Consider the following 23,922-nt stretch of genomic DNA (forward strand, 5'->3'; position numbering starts at 1 on the left):
CAGAGGGCACTGAGGTGGCTGAAGAGCTAAAGAAAGATACTTAAAAATAAGATGGGTAAGTGGTCACCTAAAAGAAGTGAGGAAGGTAAAGAAAATGTGGTGGCCTTGCACTAAGTTCAGAACAGTCTTTACCTCAAAAACAGTTATTAAGGAAAACACTCTTTTTAAGAAACATTTTGGGGCCTCAAGGTAGTGTTTAAACAAACTTGGGTAATTCTAACCTGTTTTCCCTCTACAGCTCTTATCTCTCAGAAGATTAGACTGTAGAGCTGTTGTGAGATTTCGTACTTGAATAGATTCTGAAGTGCTATGAATTAATAAATATGGGTTATACAAATGCAGCTTTCCATCCTTTTCAAAATAGTTTGTAAGTCACTTGTTACTGTGTGCTCCTTCCATCTGGTTTTCAGAGCTCTGGCTGCAAGTCCCTACAGTGAAGAAGTACAGTGTTACTCTTAAGCATGTGATTTCTAGAACTTCTTGTTTAGTTACGGTCTCACCTCCAGACTATACATATGGACTACAGGGAGCTTTCCTTCTACTTTCTTCCCAGCTTGAGTCTCTTCCCATGACCAGGACTAATAAGAAACCGCAGGTCGTGGTATGAGGTGGTTTTGGCGAACATCAGTCATTTCCCTTGGAACGCTGTCACTTAGCAAAGAGATGGCCATCTGGTTGGCCCCCTTGATGTTTCCATGTCACAGATTTGGGAAGAAACAGGAGAACAGATATTATACTGTGCATTAGAAATTGCTTGTGGTTGTTTATATGAAAAGTGCTGTCAATAATTTCAGTCAACATCGTATTAAATGGTCATGTCATCTGTTGGCTGCCTCTAGGAAAGAAAAAGCTAGAAGTGAGGAAGCAGATGTGATCACTTGTACATGGTATTCATGTGTGGTATCCATGAAGCATCACGTCTGTCATCTAAGTCTGGTACATTTTTTTTTTGGTAACAGGAGTGATTTTGTGCCCCAAGATTAGGTCAGAGCTCAGCTCAAGAAGTAGAAAGACCAAAACTGACAGGCGCTAAACAGGAGGCCATGTGTGTAACATGTTCTAGGAAGTAGTGTCATTGACACAGCCTTGCTCCTCTGAATTGGTGATGAATAAATCCATCTTATTTCCCAAGATATCAAGAGGTTTTTTTTTTTTATAGAGGTCCTATCTGGGTGAAGCAGGGACTTTTATTAAATATGAGCTATTCTGTGCATTTTATGTAAGTGAGGCAAATCCTTTAATCTGGGCGACTTCAACAAAAAACCTACAGCATTATTTGATATTCACTTTCCACTCTAAACTGTTGTGTTGGGCAAGCTAAAAATTGTTACATTTTACACTATCCTGTCTATTTTTCATTCTGCATGAAGTGCTTTCTATGCAGTGTATTGCTTGTAAATCAAGCTCTAATGAGCTTTTGGATCTCTTGGGATGATAAGTGTCATATAAATGTCATGATCATATTCATAGAGGGTTTTTGTAGTTCTACAGGACTAGTGTAGCCATTTTGATCAGCAAAATGATTTCTAATTTATTAGTACTATGGTGGCAGATGCAATGATTCAACACTGCGTAGTAGTTGTCTGTGAGAATGAGATTGTCTTTAAAAAAAACACATCATAGTTTGTATGAGAAAGCTCTTAGCTAATCCATCTGGAAAAGGGTTAAGCTTTTGTAGAATTACTGCTGCTGAATAAGAATATAATCACCAATTCTATGACAGAAGAGCTGTATATCTTGAAATAACAATAGCAAAAGTAGTCTGAAATGCTCTATATTAGGAAATAAGGAAATACATTTTCTTATTTTGTAATCTGTAATTGCAATGCAGGATTGAATCCTAATTTAATTCTTGATATGAAGAAACTGTGTTTGCACTTTGCACCTAAGGTCAATCTTTTTTTTCCCCCCTCCATGTAGGAATTCTGGAAAGCAACAGACTGAAAATTGTAAAGGTTAAAACAATTAATCAGACAATTGGGAATGTTACATACCATGCTGCAGATTTGCCAATATGGTGGCAGATTCCTCAGTATGTGCTGATTGGATTCAGTGAAATATTTGCAAGTATAGCAGGTAAGAGTCTTCGTGTGTTTTAAATCTGCTTCCATATTTATCATAAATGATGGATTCTTAGAAAAGAAATATTTACTTCTCAAATCGTTACAAACAAGCTCTAATGTTCCCATATTTTTATTATATAATGTAACTTAATATAAGTGGCAAAGCACACAACTGTATTCCTCATTTGAAAACTGGCTATATAAGAATATGTTTTCAAGACTGAATTTCAAGCGGAGCAACATTTAAATATTTGTGTGTCATCCAATTAGCATGGGATATTTGCAGGCCCTAACGGAAAACAATATATACTCTTTCAATATTGTATTTTAAAGAATAGTTTTAATGCAGTATTGTTTCCTTTGAGTCTTCCTCTGTTGCAAATAAAATTTGTCCTTTGTAATTTTGGCTTAAAACCTGAGCTCACGGTTTAGAAAGTCAATTAGTAATTGGAAACACCCTCTGAGGGAAAAAGGAAGAAATAAACCATCTTTAGAAAGATTTAGCACCAGTTTAAATTCATTTTACTTGAGTTTTTACGTCTCTGAAATAAGAAAAGTTATGTGACACTCAATCTAAACTAGTTTTTTGTGAATGTTAATAATGAAGTAGCTATTTTTTTATACATTTTTTGTCTGCTTTATTTTTATAGATCTGTTTTTCTATAGCTGTTCTAGTACTTCAGTGTTGCACTAGCCAAACCGAAACACTGTTCAAATCTTGTCTTTTTGAACAAACACAAGAGATCTTAAATTTCTTAATACTGTTCTGTGTGATGTAGTGGACAGCTGTGTGATCATATTGATTTTTAAGCTGAAAGTGAAGTGGGAGGAGAGGGTGAATAGGAGTATAAAATCTTATTTTCTGGTCTGTTTCATATACATGCAGGGCTCATTAGCAAGAAGAAAGCACAGGCAATTTATCTGTTGTCACTGTGGTATGCCTAACACTGGTTTACCGTGATTAAACAAGTGAAATGCTACTGTGAATCTCTTAGCACAGTGGTTACATTAGTGCTTGGGAGCAATGCTTGGTTACCAGTAACAGAAACCATTCATGATTGTAGAAGTAGCTATTCTGATACTACTTAAATAGAATTGCAGAGCTGCCTGATGTAATATATTGGAACTCCTCCAGTGACTTGATTTAAAAATCATTTTGTATTTGCTTAACTATAGTTACTTATTAATGTGTTGAAATACTGTTTCAGAATATTGAACTTCGAAGATCATCCATTCAAACTGGCATTACATATAGCTCTTTTTCTTCGATTCCTTATGACAGGATTTCCTGGTTTCGTTTCCCCTGTAGGAGATTACTTCCATTCCTCACGCTGGGCAAGCACAGAGGGTTAAATGAGATTCTCTAGTTCTGTAAGATCTTGCTGGCGGTAGCCCCAGCTGTCACATGGCTCGTTTGTTCCCCTCTTAGTGGAACTGAGAACTTCTACTCCATCGGGTTTCTGGTTTCATGTGTTCTACTGTCATTACAGTTGTTAGGAAATAAAACAAGGTGCTTAGATTGCTTGGCGAGTAGAAGAAAATGTGGGGTTTGTTTTTGTTTTTTGTTTGTTTGGGTTTTTTTTCCTATTTGCTCTAAGCTTTTCTTCAGATTGTTAAATGGAAAGTGAGCTTTAGCAGTGCAATCAGTACGTGTGCTTTGCTAGAGGACGAATCTGCATAGTCATTGCTGTCCTATGTTATGGTACATTTCATTACGTGTGAACAGTAGCTGTCACAAATCCTGATACATCCAAATCTGAAGGTGGAAGTCTTGATTAATCGAGTTACTTATTAAAACTAAGGCTGTATTTAGCATTATTATCAAAGGAGTAAAATGAGTTAGTTTCCTTTAGTTACAACTTCAGGGATTGTGTCAATTAAATCTGAACTCAGACAGACAGATGACTTATCAGAAATGCAAGAGTTCATGCAAAAATAAATAAATTTCTTCCCTCTTACACATTCTTGTTTCTCTGTCAGGCAGTGTTACTAGTTCATAGGTGTTCACAAAGGAAAAATAACAAACCTGTCTGCAGCTTGTGGAAAGGTCAAGGGCTTGATGCATTGTCTGTCTGTTGAGCTACGAACTGAGGCTTGGTTTTTTCAACTGCTTTAGTTGCACTTCTTCATGAGAAATAAAGTCTAAGGCTTACGCTATTCTTCTGCAAATACCCTGATGCTCTGCGCTTGCTGAGTCTATACCAACAGCTTTGTAACTTCAAAATCTGCTGGTCAATGTCAGGAAAAATGCAAATGCTCTCTTTCTTTGAACCAGAAATTCTATGCAGATCTTAATTGGTTTGTGTATTACACTTTTCTTTTGACTTGTTTTGCAAAACTTTTTTTCCTGCCCTGTGATTGTTATCTAAACTGAATTCTTAGTATCTTTAAGAAGGCCTCTCAAGACTTAATAGAGAATACTTTACCAATTTGATATTAGAATTTGATAAAGGCATCTATTGTGCTATGAAATTCAGCTTTAAAATAAGCAAAATGTTAATGGTTGCAAAACTATAGTGATTTAGAAATGTTTATTGTGAACAAAAAGGGACTAAATATCATAAGAGCAGAAATATAAGTTTGTTTTTTTTTGTTTACTGTAAAACTAAGCATATTTTTATTAAGCCACATTAGTTACACTTGAGGTACCTTTAAAAAGATGACACACATTGCATGAATCTTTTGTATTATTCTGTCAATCCTCTTAGAGCGCCCTTATTTAACTGGCAATTGTAATCTCACATGACAACACCAACTAGAGGGTTTAATTTCAAAACTGCTTGTTTGAGGTAGCATGAAATTGTTATCAATGGCTGCCAGCAGGCAAAAATATCTCTGAAGGCAAAGAAAAGATTTTTATATTCTTTATGACAGATTAAATATTAAGGTTGCTGGAAACATTATTCAAGTTTAGAAACATACCTTATTTTGTTGCAAAAAGTGCTTAGTGTTGCACCCATTTTGGTTTTTGTTTTGAGTCTTAAGATCTTTTTCCAGCAGTAACACTGGCATCCAGTATATCTGTAAAATGAACAAGAGAAGAAATGCAGATCCTTTCACGTGATATACTTGAGCTTAACTTGTACAGAACATACAAACGCTTGGTGACCAAAATGGGACTGATACTCTGGAGCCTTGTGGCAGCTACGATAACTTAGGAAGAGGTTAAAAAACAAGCTACAGTGTCCTGAGAGTAGTCTATTTTTTTTTTTTCTTTAAGTAAGATTAGCCAGATAAATACTCCTTGAAAAATCTAAATTGTTATATTAGTAGCAAGGCCTAGGGAAAAAAAAAAAGTTTTTAATTCTCAAAATAAATATAATTTCACTCTCACCCCCCCCGGCTATTTGCAGATGACTCTCCATCTCTGTAGCAGTTCTCTCGTTACAGTTTGAATTTACAGGAACCCACACAGCTGAGTTGCACGAAGAATGTTTTGGTTCCCTTCTAGAATCACAGGCAGGTTGCTGTTGCCCCATTCTAAGGTGTTTTGCAGAGCAAAAGAGCAGCAGTGTGTTGGTTATCAGAGATTTCTCAGGTGGCAGTGCAGAATGCTGTTAGATAAGTGAGAACAGAGTTCTGTTTCATTTACAAGACCAAAGTTTCTCCTTCACAACAGGCAAATTGACCTATCTGGTTTGAAATGTTAAGCCTTTTCTTGAAAAGAAATGATATTAAACTCTGTCTGGAGTAGCAAAAGTCAAATACCAGTAATGGTGAAAATAAAGCATACCTGTATTATGCAAGACATAAGATTTGTGCCGTTTTCAGGTCTATAATGCTTTCTTTGCCAAGAAAAATGTTGGACAAGGTAGCATTAATTTTCAGTATGAAACAAGCTGTTTTGAAACAAGCGTTTCACCTGTCAGGGAAAAAGCTCTGCAAAGAATGTATTTGACTGTCTCTTGTGAATAATCCCATTTGCTTTTTGACAGGAGTATTATTCTAAAAGGGAGAGTTAATCATGGGCATTAGTCTTTGCAAGACAGAGCCTAACCCAGTGTGTTCTGTCGGTACTAAAATTCAGTAGTGCGGATTTTCACATTGATCATAGAATCATAGAATGGTTAGGGCTGGAAGGGACCTTCAAAGGTCATCTAGTCCAACCCCCCTGCAAGGAACAGGGATATCTCCAACTAGATCAGGTTGCTCAGGGCCTCGTCCAACCTGGCCTTGAACGTCTCCAGGGATGGAGCATCCACCACCTCTCTGGGCAACCTGAGGTTGATGTCACTGATATGTTTTTCTTGGGTTTATTGGTTGAAATTTGAGTAAGGATAGTGTAAAGGTGAAGTCCCATTTCTACAAGCCTTATAAAGAACAGGCCAGCAAGCAATAAGCTCGGAGAATTCTAGATCAAAATTAAATTAAAAACTAATTACTGCCTTTCCAACTACAATTAATTTCTCTGCCTGCACATTCAGAGATACAGACTCTGAGTCTGTGAGAAATAAATGTACATGGTTGATTCAGGAGTGACCTTCAGTTCCCGAGTACTTTGTTCTCAGCAGGGAATGCTGTGTGCTTTGGAAATGCTGCACACAAACAGGCGGTACAGAAACAAGTGGGGAACGTGGAACTTGCCAGGTTAGAGTTAATTTAATAGATTTCTTTGAGGATAATTTTAGACAGGGAAATAAATATGCTGCCTCAGAAGATGTCTTGATTTTACACATGTAATATTAATAAGATCAAAGTATGTGTCTCAAATGGTGTCCATGTAACGCGTTGATATATTGGTGATCTTTAACAGGGTTCATAAAGCAATTAGAGGGAACTGGGAACTAGTAGGGATTCACTACCTCAATTCCCTGTCTCCTGAAATCCAAGACTAATTTTAGGTCTTTAACATACCAGAAGTAGTATACATCTGTAAGTCCTAGAACACTAAACTAGAACAAACTACTATTGTTTCTTAGATCTTCAAATAGCATTTTTTTTTAATCTTTTAATGCAGGTCTAGAATTTGCATATTCAGCTGCTCCCAAATCTATGCAGAGTGCTATTATGGGGCTGTTTTTTTTCTTTTCGGGGATTGGATCATTTGTTGGCTCTGGATTGTTGGCACTGGTGTCTATTAAAGAAATTGGCTGGATGAGTAATCACATGGATTTTGGTAAGTTATTTTCAATGTATTCATAGTCTGTAAAGTAGAAGGCTTCCTTCAGAAGCAGTTAAGCATCAAGCATGTGGATCTGTTGAGTCTTAGCACAGTTACTATTTTAAAAATATAACTTTGTCTACTCTTTCATTAAAGACAAGGTTTCATCTTGCATATAAATATGAAGGAATGTGCCTATGCAAAATGATAACGTTGCCCTCATGAAAGCAAGGGAAACCCACATGTAATGCTTTGCCTCTGTAAGGCCTGTCAATTACTTGCTCAGCTGTTACTGCATTTCATCACTAGAAATTACTTATAAATTTTTGTATTTTAGTAAAAAATATTTAAATTATGTGTGGAAGAAGACTATATTTGGTATAAAGTACTGAAATTACTTTCTGCGGTTATGGGGAGTAAAATGTGCCCATCTATCTCTTAGTCATTATCCAGCTTCCTAGTTTCAAGAAACTTCATCGAAATTACCATGAGCTAATTTTGCATTTCTGTCTGCTAGCTATTTATACTCTTGAAGTCCAACGTATCGTCTGCTTTGTAGTGCCAGTTGAAGTTAAAAATAATTATTGGCACCAGTAGGTGGCACCTTGGGAATTTCAGAAAATCATACTGTCACCAATGGGCTAATTAGTTCCAACAGGAGGAGGGTGAAAAGTTCTTAGAACATATGCTAGACCTACAGTATATACATGGCTTAAAAGTGCTGCCTAAACTTACTTTAAATTTGATAAAAGAGAATTTGCCATTTGAACTTGATTTGCATCCTACCAAAAGTACTGTTGTCTGGAACGGTACACATGCCACAAGTTGTCATCTGTGGTTTATAAGTTGTTCTTTAAAAAACTGCGAAAGATGACAAGTAGCCTTAACTTTAGGGAAGTATCTTCACCAAATGAAAATTTAATCGTATTGAGACACTTTTCCCCCCAGTCAATTTCAAAATTAGAAGAGCATCATGTTCTGCGATTTTGTCTAGAGATAATTCAGTTGATAAGGGCTGAATAGGAGGATAATAATTTCATACAAATTCATATATGTGATATTTGATGGTCCTTTTTTAGCCTCTTGCTTTTGTTTTCTGAAGCAGCCTAAGAGAAGACAGTGCCTAATATTCTCTCTGTAAAATACTGAGGTTGTGCTAAATATATCCAGAGCTGGCCAGAACTGGACGACGTTACCTTTCATGACTCACTGGTCATCTGCTTTGACTAAGCTGCTCAGCTCAGTGGCCTGGCCTTTGGACAGCTGTCAGAACTGGATGTTTCTACCTTTGTTAGTCCAAAGACTTGATGTACAATCGAGCCTTCTCAGCAGCTATGCGTCCTGGCTCAAGGTTGAAGCGCTCGGAGGGTGATTTGGGTTTGTGGCATCCGTAGCAGCTCCTGTTTTACCTGTTTGTATCAGTAACTGTTTATAACACCATTTCCATTTGCTATAACATTACTGAAAGTTATCAAATTCAGATCTAAAATTTACTTAGATCTTCCGAGGTAAAAATTGTAATGAGGAGTCTTTATGAATGAATGACTTCTGAATTTTTCATTAGATGCTAGACAATAACTATAAGCATGTTCACTAAGTTTCTGCTCTTTATACCAACTCATGATGTCATTTGAGGTAACTGACTGCCTCCAAAATCTACTGAGAAAGTTCACTCTCTGCTGGCACTTTATCATTGATTGCTGCCGTTGAAATGTCTGTTATTTCTCTGACAAAAACTGAGATTTCGTGGGTTTAATATCTCATCTCATAAAGGATCATTACTACTCTTTAAACATGTCTGCTCTTGAAATGGAGATTCACATGTATATTGTATTTTAAATGTCAAGGAAAGACTCCGTTTAATTTTATTGCATTTTATTATAAGTTCATTTAATTGAATCTTAAGTTTCAGTAATTAAAGTAATTTAACCTGAACATTCATAGGCATGCTGCATGAACAGCTTGTTAGGATCGATGCATACTTGACTATTTTTACTCTCTCTAACCTTTTTGATAATCATAATGGTCCAATTGGCTGTGGCTCATGTGGCATGTTGGAAATGAGCCACAATATATTGTTCTTGGAAATACAGCAATAGTGCACATTTCTTAATAGAGGAATAATGTTTTAGCAATGAGCTTTCTTAGTTTAACATTATTTAATGTGGTACAAATCACTAATTTATAACAGCTTTGAGGGAGTGTCAAAGGTGAATCGAACCAAAAAGAAACCAGGTATGGTTTCACGAATTCTAAACTTTGTTCCAAAAGAAGGCTGAGAGAACATCTCAGTAATTGCTTTCTTTATAGCTATAGAGTTGCCAAACTTTTTCCTTAATAGCATTCATTTTCTAGTTCTTTTTATTTTATCTTTGACTTAGCAAAGAAGGGAGGTACAGGCCTCCAGATGCAGAGAGACCATATAGCATTAAGCAGGGCTGAAAAGGCTGCTGAAGAGGATTCTCTAGTATATATAGTACAAAAAAAAAAACCCACAAACCAAAACCAAACATACTTTTACCTGTTTCAATTAGGCTGTAAGACATGAGACTCGTTTTTTTTTTTTTTTTTTTTCCTTGACTCAAAGCCTTATCACTTCACTGTATTCTCCAGGCTCCTTAAAAGCATATCTGGTGAAGACAGTAAAGACTTTAAGCTCCTAGCTGTGTGAGTGTAGCTGTGCTTCCATCATGAGTGCTGCATTTCACTGGGAGCTGTTTCTGAACAGTTTACAGTCCAGGGCTTTATTTGCAGCACAGAGATGTGTTGTGTTTTTTTTTTTTGCTTTTGAAATGAGTTGTCTCCTCAGAAATTGATAAGTGATCTCTATTACTTACATTATGAAGAAAGTAAATCACATATGAAAATACACATTGAGGTTTTTAGCTGTTTCATCTGAAGTCAGGAAAGCATTGCAATTTTGCAGTATAAGAAATCAAACAAGGAAAAAAAAAAGGCAGAGTGAAGAAAGGAAGATTATTAGCCTGCTAGCCTTTTAAAGTTGTTTTGACTCTCATGAAGCACACCCACTGCTATATGTGTGCAGTCTTTGTTCACACAAAGTTCTCACAGTGGTAGGAGCTTCCAGCAATTTTTTCTAAGTAAGAAATCATGCAGTAACAGCATATCAGCTTTTTCTGGGATGTTACTTGGTTTAAGGCATTGAAGCACAAATGAAAGCAATGTTTGTACTGTGTGCATCTTCCTCAGAAGTTCCATCATTTGCTCTGGATAATTAAAAATGAAACTATGCCGTCAGATGGAAATGTGATTTGATTTGTTTTTGCCCATGTTTTGCAGAAAAGTCTTCACTACTTAATCTTGAAGGGATTGACATTTTATTTGTATAATCTTTATTAATGTTTGGTTTTTCTCCCCAATTCTTTCCAGGTAATATTAACGGCTGCCAATTAAACTATTATTTCTTTTTACTGGCTGCTATCCAAGGAGCAACCCTCTTGCTTTTCCTTATTGTTTCTGTGAAATACGATCATCAAAAATCAAAGATAAATGAAGTGGCTGCCAATGGGAGGATCTGATATGTGTTACAGAGCAGACTTTATTACAGCAGCACACGATGAAGCAGCAGCGCACCCTGAGCCTGCGAGATGTTTTCTCCAGAAAGACTCTTACTAGACTTGCATGTTACAAGAGTTCTTGCCCCTGCTCCCTCTTTTGTAACGTAGGTAAGTGCCTTATGTTGGCAGGGCACGTTTCTTGCACTACGTCCTGGCAGAGGACAAACACAAACCTTGGAAGTGTATTAACTCTAGGCATTCAAGTTGCTCTTTGTTAATCATGAGATGTTTACTTAACTCTTGAAAGCTGGGACACTGACACTTGGAAATTGAGTATAATTAGTCACCTGTGACATGGATTGTTCCTGACTAAAAAAAACTCTTGCTTAGTGAAGAACAGTGGATCTAGAGAAATGCTCAACAGTCTCAAGACTACATTGAGGACATAGGAAAGAAAACATTTTACAGAAACCTCAAAAAGTGGTTACAAGAAGAAGTTTTCAGTCCTGAGAGTCATTTTTGGGGGAGAAAGAGGGACAAATTAAGTTGCAGATTAATTCAGATGAAAAAAAATGTGGTTTTATAATTGACCAGTTACTGGCAGCATCTCAAGGATTCAAGTCCAAACTTGCAGTCACAAGTATCCAATACTGAAGACTCAGTTATATGTTACAGTAACTTGTCATATAGCTGCTGTAAGTTTTGGTGCATAATAAACACCTGTTGGGACTGAGATGGTTTTACTTCAGAAATGCTTTTGGTTTTGAATCTGCAATAGATGTATTGGGGAAATATGGAAACATACATCTTTGACAAAGCACTGGTACAGTCTAATGCAGTTACTTCCCTAAGGAATATTCTAAATATTTACAGAAATAAAAACAAGATCAAATTCTCAGAAGATGAATGCGCAATAACAATTTAGAAGCCTTTCAGCCAGTTCCTTCAGTCTTGTGTCTTACTTCTAGCTAACATGCTACAGGGTTCATACCCTTCAGCAACACATTCCTATAGCAGAGTAAATGGTTTTATGTTCAGCCTCTTGAATTTTAATGATTCTAACAATTGTACTTAAGATTGTGCGCAGACTGGTATGGAAGATGCAAGGAATTATGCAGAAAGAAAATAAAAACTCAACTTTTTATTAATGTGTTGAATTTTTATAGCTTTCTTTGTCTGCATTTATGTTGTTAAAATGTCCTTTTTTTGTACATGGACATCTTTTTAATGAGTTTACACAATAAAATGAACTTCCATGCTGTGAGTTTTGACCGTTTGTTTCTAGGTGAATACAATTATACTACAAATATTTTATTCTTTAGCCTTTATGTCCTAAATAAACAGTGGAATCCTATTAGATTTCTAAATGGACACTGGCATCCTATTAATTTTGTCAGATAATATAGCAGTATGCAAGCTGTCCTGTCTTTGCCAAGATATATCAGTGGAGATGCTTCGCTGTTGCATTACTTGGTATGATTTAGAACTGGAATAACTAAAGAACGTAAGTAAGCAACATCTCATATGAGGAAAAGCTAGTTTCCCTTTCTGACTTTGCTTTAAAAGCTCCATATGCTATGTTTCTGGAATATCCCATTTACAACCAGCTACAAAGACCTAATATTAAGATGGTATAAGCTGCATAAGGAACATATAGGGACCAAATAACTTCTTTCTTGAATGCGTGCTGTTTTAGTCATGCACTTCCGATACGGGGATGAATCTGTAGTGTTTCATGTTTATTTCATTCATTTCCAAAGCATATATAATAACAGGAGAAAAGTGTAAACAGTACTCTACTAGATTTATGAAGATTTTGCTTTTAGATGTGTTCCTCCTTCTGTAGGACTAGTACTGTTGTCAGAACCTCCAGGAGGAGTGTTGCTTCTGGTGTTCGATGTCATCAGCTTTGCTGTCTGTGTACTTAGCCCTTTCCAGTAGGTGAACTTAATTAATTTCACTTCCCTCCCCCCCAGATCTAAAGTTTTCCAACAGCATTCATAAATTTCCCATCTGATATGGGTCTGCCGATTATAAGAATGTAAAGAAAGCTGCAGGTTACTGTCCAAATAAACTAGGTGTCTAACAGTAACTGTACCAGTCTGTGTAGGCAAGCTTTAGCAAAACTATTATTTATTTAAGGGAAAATATAATCAATAAATACTAGGTTAGCCTACTCAATATTTAGGCAAATGTCTTTTACTATGTTAAAAGCATACAGTAAATGTCTGCAAGTTTCTGTAGGGCTATGGTGGTTCTAACACTCTGGAGATGAGACTGAACATGCAATCAGTTGTATAATTTAATTTTATTTGGAATGACTTGGCTGAGCTCCAGGCACAAGTAATTATGACCATTTATGAAGATTAATCTGACACTTCTCATCAAAGGGATAAGGCATTTATGTGACTCAGAGGCTTAGCTGATTCTTCCTCCTCGTCTTATCTTTTAGTGTTTCCACTCCAGTCACAGAAATAAGACTAATCAATTAACTTTGTGACTGAGCACTGCACCTCATTAATGAAATACCTTGAAGCGTAGAGTTTGAATTTAGTTACATTCACTTCTTAGATTGTTCCACTGCAATAGAAAGATCTGACAGGAGTCACCCCAGTGGATGTTTCTAAGCCTCTGACTTTCCAGGTGTCTTAAATTCAAAGCAAACATTGAAAAGTAAGTACTTGTTCAACATGAGCGCAGGTATCTGATTAAAGTTCATTACTTTTACTCATAAAGAATTATGAAAAGAATAAGTGTGTACCTTATAATGCCTGTTCATCTACTCATGTGTGAAGAATAGCTGCCTGGGACCTTGTGTTTCCTTTGAGATTATAAGGTGGATGCATTGTTTTGTAATTGTGGATCTTTCAAGAGTACAGCAAGACCTGTTTTCCCATGCCTTTGTGTCTAGTCTATACTGACCATCCCTCCTCAGAAAAGGGGAGTCTTTTTTTCAATTCTTCTGCTTATATAAATCTCCAGAGTGAGTTTAATTGTAAAATTTGAGGCATCCATCAGTTATTTCCCTTAAAAGTCTGTAGTCAGCTCTGAGAGTTGTTTTTGTTTTGTTAGGTCTTTTTGTTTTTTTAACAAAGTTGCTCAGGGCTGACACTTGTCAGACAAGATTTCAGCTTAACAATAAACCTGTATTAAAAGGTGCATGGAGTTCTTAACGGTTTTGTGTGTGTGTTTGAAATTGCTTTTTGAAAAATGTTATCCTAGTAATTTTGTTTATATGCAGGGCAAGTTATGTTAATGCAGACAAGCCCTCTGGGGAAAGAGATTACAGTGTTTTCTGTTTGAACAGTCAATAGTTTGGGATGCAAATTCATCTCTGAGAAAGCAGAGAATTTGTAGACCAACACTCAGTGCTGCTCGTGGGATAATGCACATACCTGAGAGCAGGGTACCTGCTGGCCCCAGAGCAAGGATGTAACTGCAGTGAAGAACAGAGAAGAGAACTAGGGTCAGAAGCTATTAAGTGACATGGGTGTAGATAGTTTGCTCCAGGTAGCACTGAGTTCAGAGTAGCAGTAAACAGGACTTTCACTGAAGATTGCCTAGCGACAGCTAATATCATCTCTGGCTGTTGGCTGTTTTTTCATGTCATGCATACGATATGGTTTAATAGTCCGTTCCATCTCAGAATTAATTTTTCCATTACAGTATTCACAGCATAGATCTTGTTCTCTAAGTCAGTGGAAAGAAGAGTTGTCAAAACCTAGTTACATAGTAATTGGATTCACTTACAGTGTTTTTCAAATGAGCCTTACTACGTGACTAGTAATCTCTTCAGTCCAACAGATTGTAGGTTAAAGATCATAATGAAGGATGAAAAACATTACACTTTTACAAGCACGGAATAGGGAATTAATTACAATCCATCCCACTACCTTCATTCTGCCAGTGGCTGTAGTAATGCTTAAAAAAAGAGGTAAAATAACCTGGCGTATTGAGGAATGACAGAACAGAAAGAACAAGGAAGTTTAAGTGGCTACTTTATACCCTGAAGGATGAAAGCTTACTTGTATTTCCATTCTTTGATTAATTCCAGACTCCTTTATATGTATTTTTGCTTATCTTTCTTAAACATGCTTCCTTTATCCAGACGTTCTCCTACAGTGAATAAATTCAAAATACATATGTAACACTAATGGATGTCCTTTAGTGGGAGGAACGTCTGTGCTCCCTGAACTGTGGCTGTATTTTGTGCCCACAGCCCCGAGCCCACCAGGTACCGGCTGGAAGAACTGCAGCAGAGGTTGCTGTGGATGATCCTTTGCAGCAGAGGTTGCTGTGGATGATCCTTGGCTGGCTGTGCTGCCTCAGAGCAGATGACAGTACGTGTCATCAGCGTCCAGCCAGCAATCCTAGAGCTCATGCACACAAACTGCAGGCACAGTGAGACTGCAGCGTAGACATGCTCCGATACTGTATTCCTCCTTCGGTTCACAGCTACCGTACAGTATTTTACTGATAAGGCTTCTCATCCCTCTTACTAGGAAGTACTAGTCAGTAACAAGATTTAGTGATACAGCAGAGTCCATAAATCACTTTTGACAGGGACTAGAACAATTTAACGATCAAGGGAAACCAAGGTAAATATTGCTGAGGCTTTTGAGGATGGAACTTCAAACAGATAACGTGCTTCCTGAAAGCTGTGAAATATACTTGACTATTTCTGTGCATCTAATGCTGTACATCACAATCTCTTCCTATCTATCCTATCGCCTTTTCAAGAGTAGTTTTCTCTTGGCTCTGAACTCTCAGGAGACCCCAAGATCTTGACTTGTTCTCTCTGCTGTAGCTATGGAAATTGGTTAATACCATACGTCAACACAAAATGACTATAGCACATTTAGGTAATAATAACTATTAACTTGATCATAATGACAAATGGCTACTGTCAGGCAGGATGCTGTAAACCACCAGTCTGCAAACTGAACATCTGTGAAGAGCAGTGTTCTGCTCAGAGTTAGAATGAAGGGGCTTGAGGGAGAAGACACTAAGGGCAGTTGTATAGCTCCAAGTTTTAGGCAGATTGCTATGCAGATGCTGCAATATTTAAAATGTGAGAAAGGGTTCCCATTAATTTCACATTTTAGAACTTTGTCAAAGTCGTGCAGAATTAAGGCACAACTTTCTAAAGTTGTCTGGCAAATTAACATCCTGCACAGGAAATATCTGGTTTAAGTTCCTAAGTGAGATAATTAAGAAGACATATTGGCAGACTTTGAAGTGAGTTTTCATTCTGCTCATAGCCAGGCAGGGAGAACACAACTGCAGTAATTCTGGAGCCAGGGAACATGAGTGAGATCCTAGTGACACCTGTGAAGTGCAATTTTACATTTAAATTCTTGTTCTTTCCTTTGAAAGACATCCCAAGCATTTGATAAGCTCTGTCCCCTCAGTACCTGACACACTGTCACCTCTGGGGAGACGAGTACGAGTCAGATAGAAAACGGAAAGCTGTCAGTCAAAGGATGGTGTAAAGCAGATGTACAACTTCATGTGATGTTACAACAGATACGACATTTCTTTTTCTAGTTTTGGCCATACATTTGGGGGAGGTGCCTTTTTCCCGTCATATTAGAAAATTGTCCCAAGGCTAGGCATGACTGCAGAGCACTGGCTTGGCTATCTTAGTTGGAAGCTTAAAAAAGCTGTGCTAATAAAGCATTTCTAATAGTGAAGTTATCTATTTTCTCTCTTTTTTTTTTTTTTATTTCAGTGTAACATATTGTCAGTGAAGTACTCTTCAATAGCTCGATGACTCAGTATTATTTCACAATAAAAATTATAACCCAGCATTGAGTTCTTGACTGGATAAATGTGAGTGCCCTCATTGACTTCAGCAAATCCCAGTATTGCTCTCCTGTTAAACATCAGGAATTCTGCTTGTTTCCTAAGACATTACTGATTGATAACCTCGTACCATCCAAATATCTGTCAGCTCATCACAAATTAAAAATAAATGTGTTTTTTGGTAGGGGGTCCCAAAATTTCCTATGTTTTTAATGCAGAATTTAGTATTGTATTAGGTATCACTGATGGAAGGATTTCAATTAGCTGTTACTTACAAAAATCATTGGTGATGGTCACTTATTCCTGTTTCTGCTGCCTCTGTCCACCAGCTGGCACAGAAGACCTTAGCAGCAGTGCAGCGTTACAGCAGATGGTTTATGACTAGGGGCAATAGTCTGGGTTTGAGACTAGAGTTCCTGGGGTAAGAGGTGTGTGCCCTTCCTCTTCTCTTTAAGTAGTAAAGGAAATGGGCAAGTGATCCTCTGGGTTTAGGTGGATCAAGACCTGAGAGATGGGACCACGTCATTCAAGTTCACTGCATACAATCCTTCCGACTTGTATGGCATCTTGTGCAAGTATGTCTTGAGATGTCTGTCTTGAAACGTTTTCTTCAGGCTTTTATGCCTCAAGAAGTTGAATTTCTGAAAGTCTGAAACCCTGCAGACCAACCTGGATGAAATAAGCTCGTCGTTTATTTCATCTCTTTGGCATAGAAAAGAACCTTCTAGATGCTGCAACGTGCAGTTTAAGAGTTGATAAATTTCATCTCGATTCTTCTAGAAATGAATTCAAAACAACTAAAATGTTTCTACTCAAAAGCCTGAAGGACTAAAGGGAGGCAGATGATTACCCTCAAACAGCAGACATTTCACCTCAGAGGCATAACTCAAACATGAACCAGGTGTTCCTCTCATTATAAATACAGCACAAGCACTGTCAGAGGTAAATAACTTAAATGGCAGAAAAAAGTTGAATAAAATCAGCAGAACCCAAGCTTTTAGTGTCATATATAATTAAAAGGTGAGTAGCTTTAAAATTAATTATTACTGCATCTTCTAATTTCTTCACTGTTTGTTGCTACATGGAAATCGTATGGAGATACTTCCCCAGGGCTGCACTGCCGCAGATGCACGGATCGCTGGCCGTGCTTTGGTTTAGTTCACCTCTGGTGCTGAGAGATAATACAGAAAATATTTGGGTTTTTGTTTTCCTACAATTACAATGAGGAATAACCCTGCAGTGGACATGTTACATGATTGTTTCACCTGCCTTCTCTTACCACTGTAGATTATACAACCCCTTGTTATGGTAATCAGTGTACCACAGTAGTCTGTAGTCTGGGCTACACAGATTATAAAAATAACTTTTATTCAAATACAAAACCTTAGATTTGTAAGTTAAGTAGTGATGGGAATCATGGGCCGTTGGACTACACCTCTGTTCTGTCTCATCCTTCAAAGGTGAAACTATAATGAAAAAAAATTACTTAGGAGGTTGTTTGGGCATGATGGTGCAGAAGGTCTCCTGTGATTTAGCAGTAGATTCGAGCACAGTGTTCAAATCTTAAAATCAGTTCTTGAATTACTCTAAATCAGACTAGGAGAAAGAGGTAGAGGGAGTCCTCATAGAGTGAAGGACCAAATAGGAGCCTGTGTTGGGGATTGTCTACAATGGCAGATATCGAGGAGCATATCTCGAAGATTAGTCTGTCAATAGCTGTTCTGTGTTAACTCCTCATATTGACATTCTGTGTGGAGTACCAGTTTTAGCAGTTTTTAACTGGATTAGCTGAAATGAGAAAAGCACTCATAGTAGGAAGCAGAGCTCAGAGACACGTTTGAGTTACCTCTGACAACTCAGTGGTCACCAGCTCAGCTCTTGCTAATTGCATGTGATTTTAATGTCCCAGTTAAACTGGACACACACCTTTCCCTGGCGTTGCGAGTTCCCTTTTCGTTGTATCGGATCACACAAGGGCAGGCGAAGAGCCCTCCTGTAACTACTGACAAGAGCTCAACAGACATGTAATAACTTGATGAAGTGCTGCAATTCAATCTTGTCTCTGAACCTAAAGGGTCAATGTAGCAAGTCGGCACAGATAAGCAATTACACCATAAAATAAGCAAAACTCTGAATTTTAAAGCATTTTTGCAGTGTAAAGAAGCCAAACAGATACTAAAAGTCTAGAAAAGCACTTCAGTCCTGTTTCAATAGACTTGAATCTTGGTAGTTTAACCTTTAAAAATTTTTTCGCTTCTTTACTGTCTCATGGTAGCTTATGGTTCAGTTGTGTAGTGGTCTGTTATCATTTACAGCAACTAACTTAGCCTGGGAGCAGTGGAGGATGGTGGGTAAAGCCTGTCAATGATGCTATTACAAGTTTTCAAAAGTTTAATAATTTCAAAAATTATATTGTGCATGTCCACAATCCTCATCATTTCTAAATTCCAACTCATCAAATTTGATGATCTCTAATGCTATGAAATTGTTCTACGTGATACAAAACTGTCCAAATTCAAGTACTTATAAAAGCATGAATTGCTACAATAATTTAAAATAGTTGTGTGCTTTGCAAAGCACTCTCATATTGCTGGAACACTTCAGATATTTTTATAAGGATGTCAGACTGGAATGTGGTCAAATAACCTTTTGAAGTAAAAGCGGAAGACATCAAAACACACTACGGACTGAGAAAAGCACTTGGAGTGCCTTGAAAAATAATAATTTCAGCTCATCTCCAGCCTGCAGCTTTCTGAAGCAGAAGTCTGTATGTCGACACAATTAAAGCACGAGATTTGTCCCTTATGGATGTAAGAGACAGAGTTCAGGTCCTGATCCTGCAAACGAGTGTTTGCTTAATTTTTTATAGCGAGGATACTCGTGACCCCAAAGCCCAGCATGTTCTGTGACTTCCTAGAGGCTGCCATCCTAAACAGTTCTTTCAACAAGCCAAGGGAAGTTGTCAATGTTAGTGGGAGTTCATGCTCACAGTCAGCATTATCTGACCAACACTGAACCCAACTGAGCAGGGAAGAACAAGCACTGAACAACACAGTCCACTATCTCCTGCTGTAGTGAAAGAAAATACAACATATCTGCAGATTCTACATTGTCTTAATTCTTACAAATTTCCATACCCAAGACAGCAGCTGGCTGTCAATGGAAGTTTAGGTACTCTTAGCTGTCACCAGTATATGTGGTCCTACCTATGTGTGTCCATACATGTAGCGTGCCTGCCTATGTCTACACCAGAAAAGTTCTAAGAATCTTTACATTATTGCTCAGCAGTTAATATATACTGAATCCAGCAGCCTGACTTTCATATTTCTTGGAAAAAGATGGCTAATTCAGGGTTCAAATTAATTTTGTTTAGTTTTGCACATACGAGCAAGACTTGACAAGAGCTGCCTCTAATTAAAGTTGTGCTACTGCAACACTCAGTCCTACAGACTATGTAGGGGGAAAATATGCCATGATAACATCCTTCTTCAATTTCCTCTTTAATTTTTGGTACAATAGATGTATTTTCTTCTCCCTTCTGAAGAAGATACTACTGTATCCCTGAAGTTAATAAAATGGTATGGTGTCATTTTTATTGAAAGAAAGTTAAACATCTGCTGTGTCGATCGCAATATATTAAACAATATTTTATTATTCTCCCTTCCCTGACCTAACTTGTGTCCCTGGCAGGCAGAGAACTCTATTGTCTGCTTTTCCTATACAGGTAGCAATTTAAAGCATGCCTGTGAAATAAAATTTAGAGATGCAGACTCTCTGCAGATACAAGCAGTCAAGGACAGGTGGTATTAAAGGTCCCTATTAGCCATCCTGTGTACATCCATCCAGCTTGGGAGTCCTCCCTCCTCCCCATTCTGTGAAAGGGCACATGGAAATTGCTTCAAGGGACGTCGTGCCTTGCAAAGGAAGAGGAGTGAACAGCAGTGTTGGAGAAGGGGATGCAGCCCCCAGCCACTGCAAACAGCGTCGGTGCCTTGGTCAGACGCGGCGTTAGCAACCCTCCATGCAGAGCAGCAGCGCTGCGTGCGACAGCCACACCTTCTAATTTTGCTTAGAGTTTATTCACCTCCGCTTGCACAGAGATCAGCTAAGGAGAAAGGAACTTTCTCGTGTGCTAAACACAGTGCAAGTCTAGCAGGAGAAAACATCTGGCCACAGAACAACATCTGGGTAACAGTATTCCGTGAGGCAGAGCACTGAGCCAGGGCTTGCCCACGCCTCTGCCAGAATGATGCGGGCTCCCAAGGGGTCCACATGCCTGGATGTTTAAAGCAAGTCTAGATTAAAAGAGAGTCAGACCTGCTCTTAGTCTTTTCCATCTCTAGTAGGAGTAGGATGCTACTAGATATCACAAACGAGAGGCACATTGTATTGTTTTGAGTCTTATTTTATACAGTTCAGGTTTATGCAGTAGATGACAGATTCTTTGCTTAAAAGGGTTTTATGCAGATGGGATACTGAGACTGCCTGACTGCTCACGTACCTGAAAAGCTAAAGGTCTGCCAATGGCAAAAAAAAAAAAAAAAAAAAGGTTATTACTGCTGAAATCCACCCAGATGTCAAATGCTGGACCATACAGATCAGAGGCACTGTCTCAGTCACAGGAGTTCAGCTTGCAGACCCTGCAGTTGTCTGCTGTAGCCAGAACTTGAGTTTCTTCAAGGTATTGGTGGGGGGAGGGGGGAGGGTGGAGAGAGAGCGAGCAGTTTTGGTAATGCTTCTTATCTGCTGTGGGGAAGCACATGGGGAGAAGGAATTTTTAGTCATTTTTTCATCCAGTTCTGATGGAGGCTGGAGCTCAGGGATAGGCATGAAAGAAAAACACTTCACTTCGTATTAACATTTCCTTACGCCCACTTAAGAGCCCTGTATGTGCCAGCAAAAAAAAAAAACCACAAAAAACCAACCCAAAACCCAACAAAAAACCTAGAGCATCTGTGGGAAGAGAACACAAAAGCAATGTGAGTGCAGGTGGAGCTGTGCTCCAGCGCAATTTACAGAGAGAAGGAAAAGACTGGCTGAGGCATTTGCCCAGCTGTAGATGTTTTATGGAGATGTTTGCCCCTAGTTGCCAGGATTTCAAATGGATTCGTTTATAGTAAGCATAGTGAAGTGACTATCCACCGAGAGGCTGACCGTTGCAATTAAGCCATCGTTGTTGGCATGAGATGCAGATTCAGAGACGGCAGGTTCAATGCCTGTGCATTCCACTATGCTTTTTCTTGAATAAAATCAACTGAATTCTGTTCATGTATGAGCGGAGATAAAGCAACACCTACTCAGGCCAACACTGTCATTGGGTGAATCTGCCTTTGAACTCCGATTCTGGTGTCAGCGATGCCATTAGTCCAGGCTCAGCCTCCCAGCATGGTCCGGGGTGCTGCCGGTGGCTCTGCACGCAGCTGGCACCCTGTGTGCCTTCACCAGCATGTGAGAGAGGTTTAACTGACTGCCACCGACTTCGATCTGCTGAATTTGAACTTGATGTTGTGACCCAGCAGACTGCTGCTGCTTCAGAGCTCTTATTGCTACGTGGGAAGACCAGCCCAGGCTGCCTGCAGCCTTACCTCAGGCATCACTTCCAGCCGTTCTAAGTGGCACTGAGGGATGAAGCATTTCTGGACAGAAGAGAACTATTGCCCTTTCCCCCATCCATCCCCTCTTTTTTGGGTCCATCACAGCTGCTCACAATTAAAAGATAACTCATATTTATAGCCTTTCTCAGAAATCAGCCTCTCCGCCAGTTCACCCTTTATTGCTGCGACGCCTACAAAAACAAAACTGGCAAACAGTTCAGCTGTCTTCTGTGTTAAGTGGCATCGCTTCCCTCTTCCCCAGCACCCACTTATCTTTCTGCAAGCCAAGTGCATGTCTAGAGAGAAATAAAAGACACTTCAGTTCAGGATTTCTGCTTGTTCAGTGCTTAGCACGTTCCTGACTTGTTTTGAGGAGATCCCTAACAGACAATGATATTGCTGATGAAGGAGTTTCAAGCCTGAGATTGCATTTGAGACTGACCCAACCTACTGCTGTATTTGCCTTTTGTCTTTTGTTTCCAGCTTAGCAGAATCCTACACGTTTGAGTGACAGCGAGTGGCCTCATCTCCCCGTACCGGCGTTGTACAATTGCATAAAAGCTTGTGCTCAGCGTAAGCTGAATGTTCCCCCTCTCCCCCCAGTTCCCACTGCAGAATGACCTCCATCTACTCACACACGTCTGGCAACTTCTCCACAATGAGCGACTGAGCCATTCGCCACTCTCCTCGACTGTAATTCAGACAGTAACTGTTTTCTCACCGCCTCTGTCTCGGTGCCCTGGCAGGGTGGCACAGCAGCCACAGCCCAAGGTGCAGCTGTACAGCCAGTTTCAGCAACAGCCATTTCTTTACTTTCTATCACAAGGCCTTTGTTCAGCCCAACTTTTTGCTCCCTTCTACTGTTACTCTTGCTGTCACCATGGAAATAGCGCTGTAACTACAGAAAGGAGTGATTTCGTGTTATTAGCGTGAATTGTGGGAGTCACTCCACAACCCATCGAGAGGTTTATCTGTCAAGGCATGAAAACACAAGCTGTGCAGAGCCTGGCAGAGGGGCCTCACACTGTACCATTGTCTGGAGGCCACCACTGCACCTCAAGGAGAGGGAGGGATGGGCAAGACGTCAATTCGATACCTGACATTACTTTTTCAAGGTCAAACAATAAGTCCTTGGCAATTATTGGTGCCTCAGCTCCCCTCATTTGTATATTGATGTAATGATTCTAATTTATCCAATGGGCATTTTGAGGCTCTCTTCAATTCATTAATGTGTTAATGCACCTTCAGAGACTTTGTTTTAAGGGATTAAACTAAGAATTAGAATAGAATCAACATCTTGTCAGATTCAAGACTTCATGTAAACTGTAATCACAGGCATAGGTAATTATTGTGTTTCTTTTCCAAGTGTGGTAAAATAAGAGACAAACAAATAATTAGCATAGCCACACGTGAAATTCTTCTAGCAATTAAAGCTTTTTTCGTACCCCTGTTAGGTGAGCTCACCCTCTCCTGGTGGCAGCGTTGGTGGTGTCTGCTGGCTTTTGCTGGGAAGTGTCTGTGTTTTGGATGCCTCAGGCTTTCTAGAAAAAAACATCTATAGGATATCTGCTCGTTTATGGCAGGATCTTCTTCGGACTTCAAGCCTGCATGCTCTGAACCCCTCTCATTTAAACACTCGGGGGAGCAGCACCCCACTACAGGTGGTCAGAATGGATCAACTGCCACGAGAAGTGCAGCGTCTTCAGGGGCCTCCTGAACTGATCCCGAGTAGTTCGATACTTCTTTCCTTGTCTTCTTGAAGTCATAAGGAGGGGATACAGCTTTCTCTTAACAGTCATACTTAAAATCACAGACTTGCACTGGTTACACTATCCTACATA

The 23,922-nt window shown here is 38.9% G+C and overlaps 1 protein-coding gene across 1 annotated transcript in view; it reads left to right on the top strand.

Annotated features, from left to right (window-relative positions):
- Positions 1-11,814, top strand: part of SLC15A4 (solute carrier family 15 member 4) — a 30,291-nt gene extending 18,477 nt beyond the window's left edge. Inside the window, exons 6-8 of the mRNA XM_009991318.2 lie at positions 1,921-2,076; positions 7,021-7,179; positions 10,555-11,814. Coding sequence (XP_009989620.2) covers positions 1,921-2,076; positions 7,021-7,179; positions 10,555-10,703 — 464 coding nt within the window. The 3' untranslated portion in view covers positions 10,704-11,814. The remainder of the gene's footprint in view (positions 1-1,920; positions 2,077-7,020; positions 7,180-10,554) is intronic.
- Positions 11,815-23,922: the final 12,108 nt, after the last annotated feature.

Source organism: Tauraco erythrolophus, chromosome 19 (genome assembly GCF_009769465.1).
Source record: "Tauraco erythrolophus isolate bTauEry1 chromosome 19, bTauEry1.pri, whole genome shotgun sequence".
Taxonomy (NCBI): Eukaryota; Metazoa; Chordata; class Aves; order Musophagiformes; family Musophagidae; genus Tauraco; species Tauraco erythrolophus.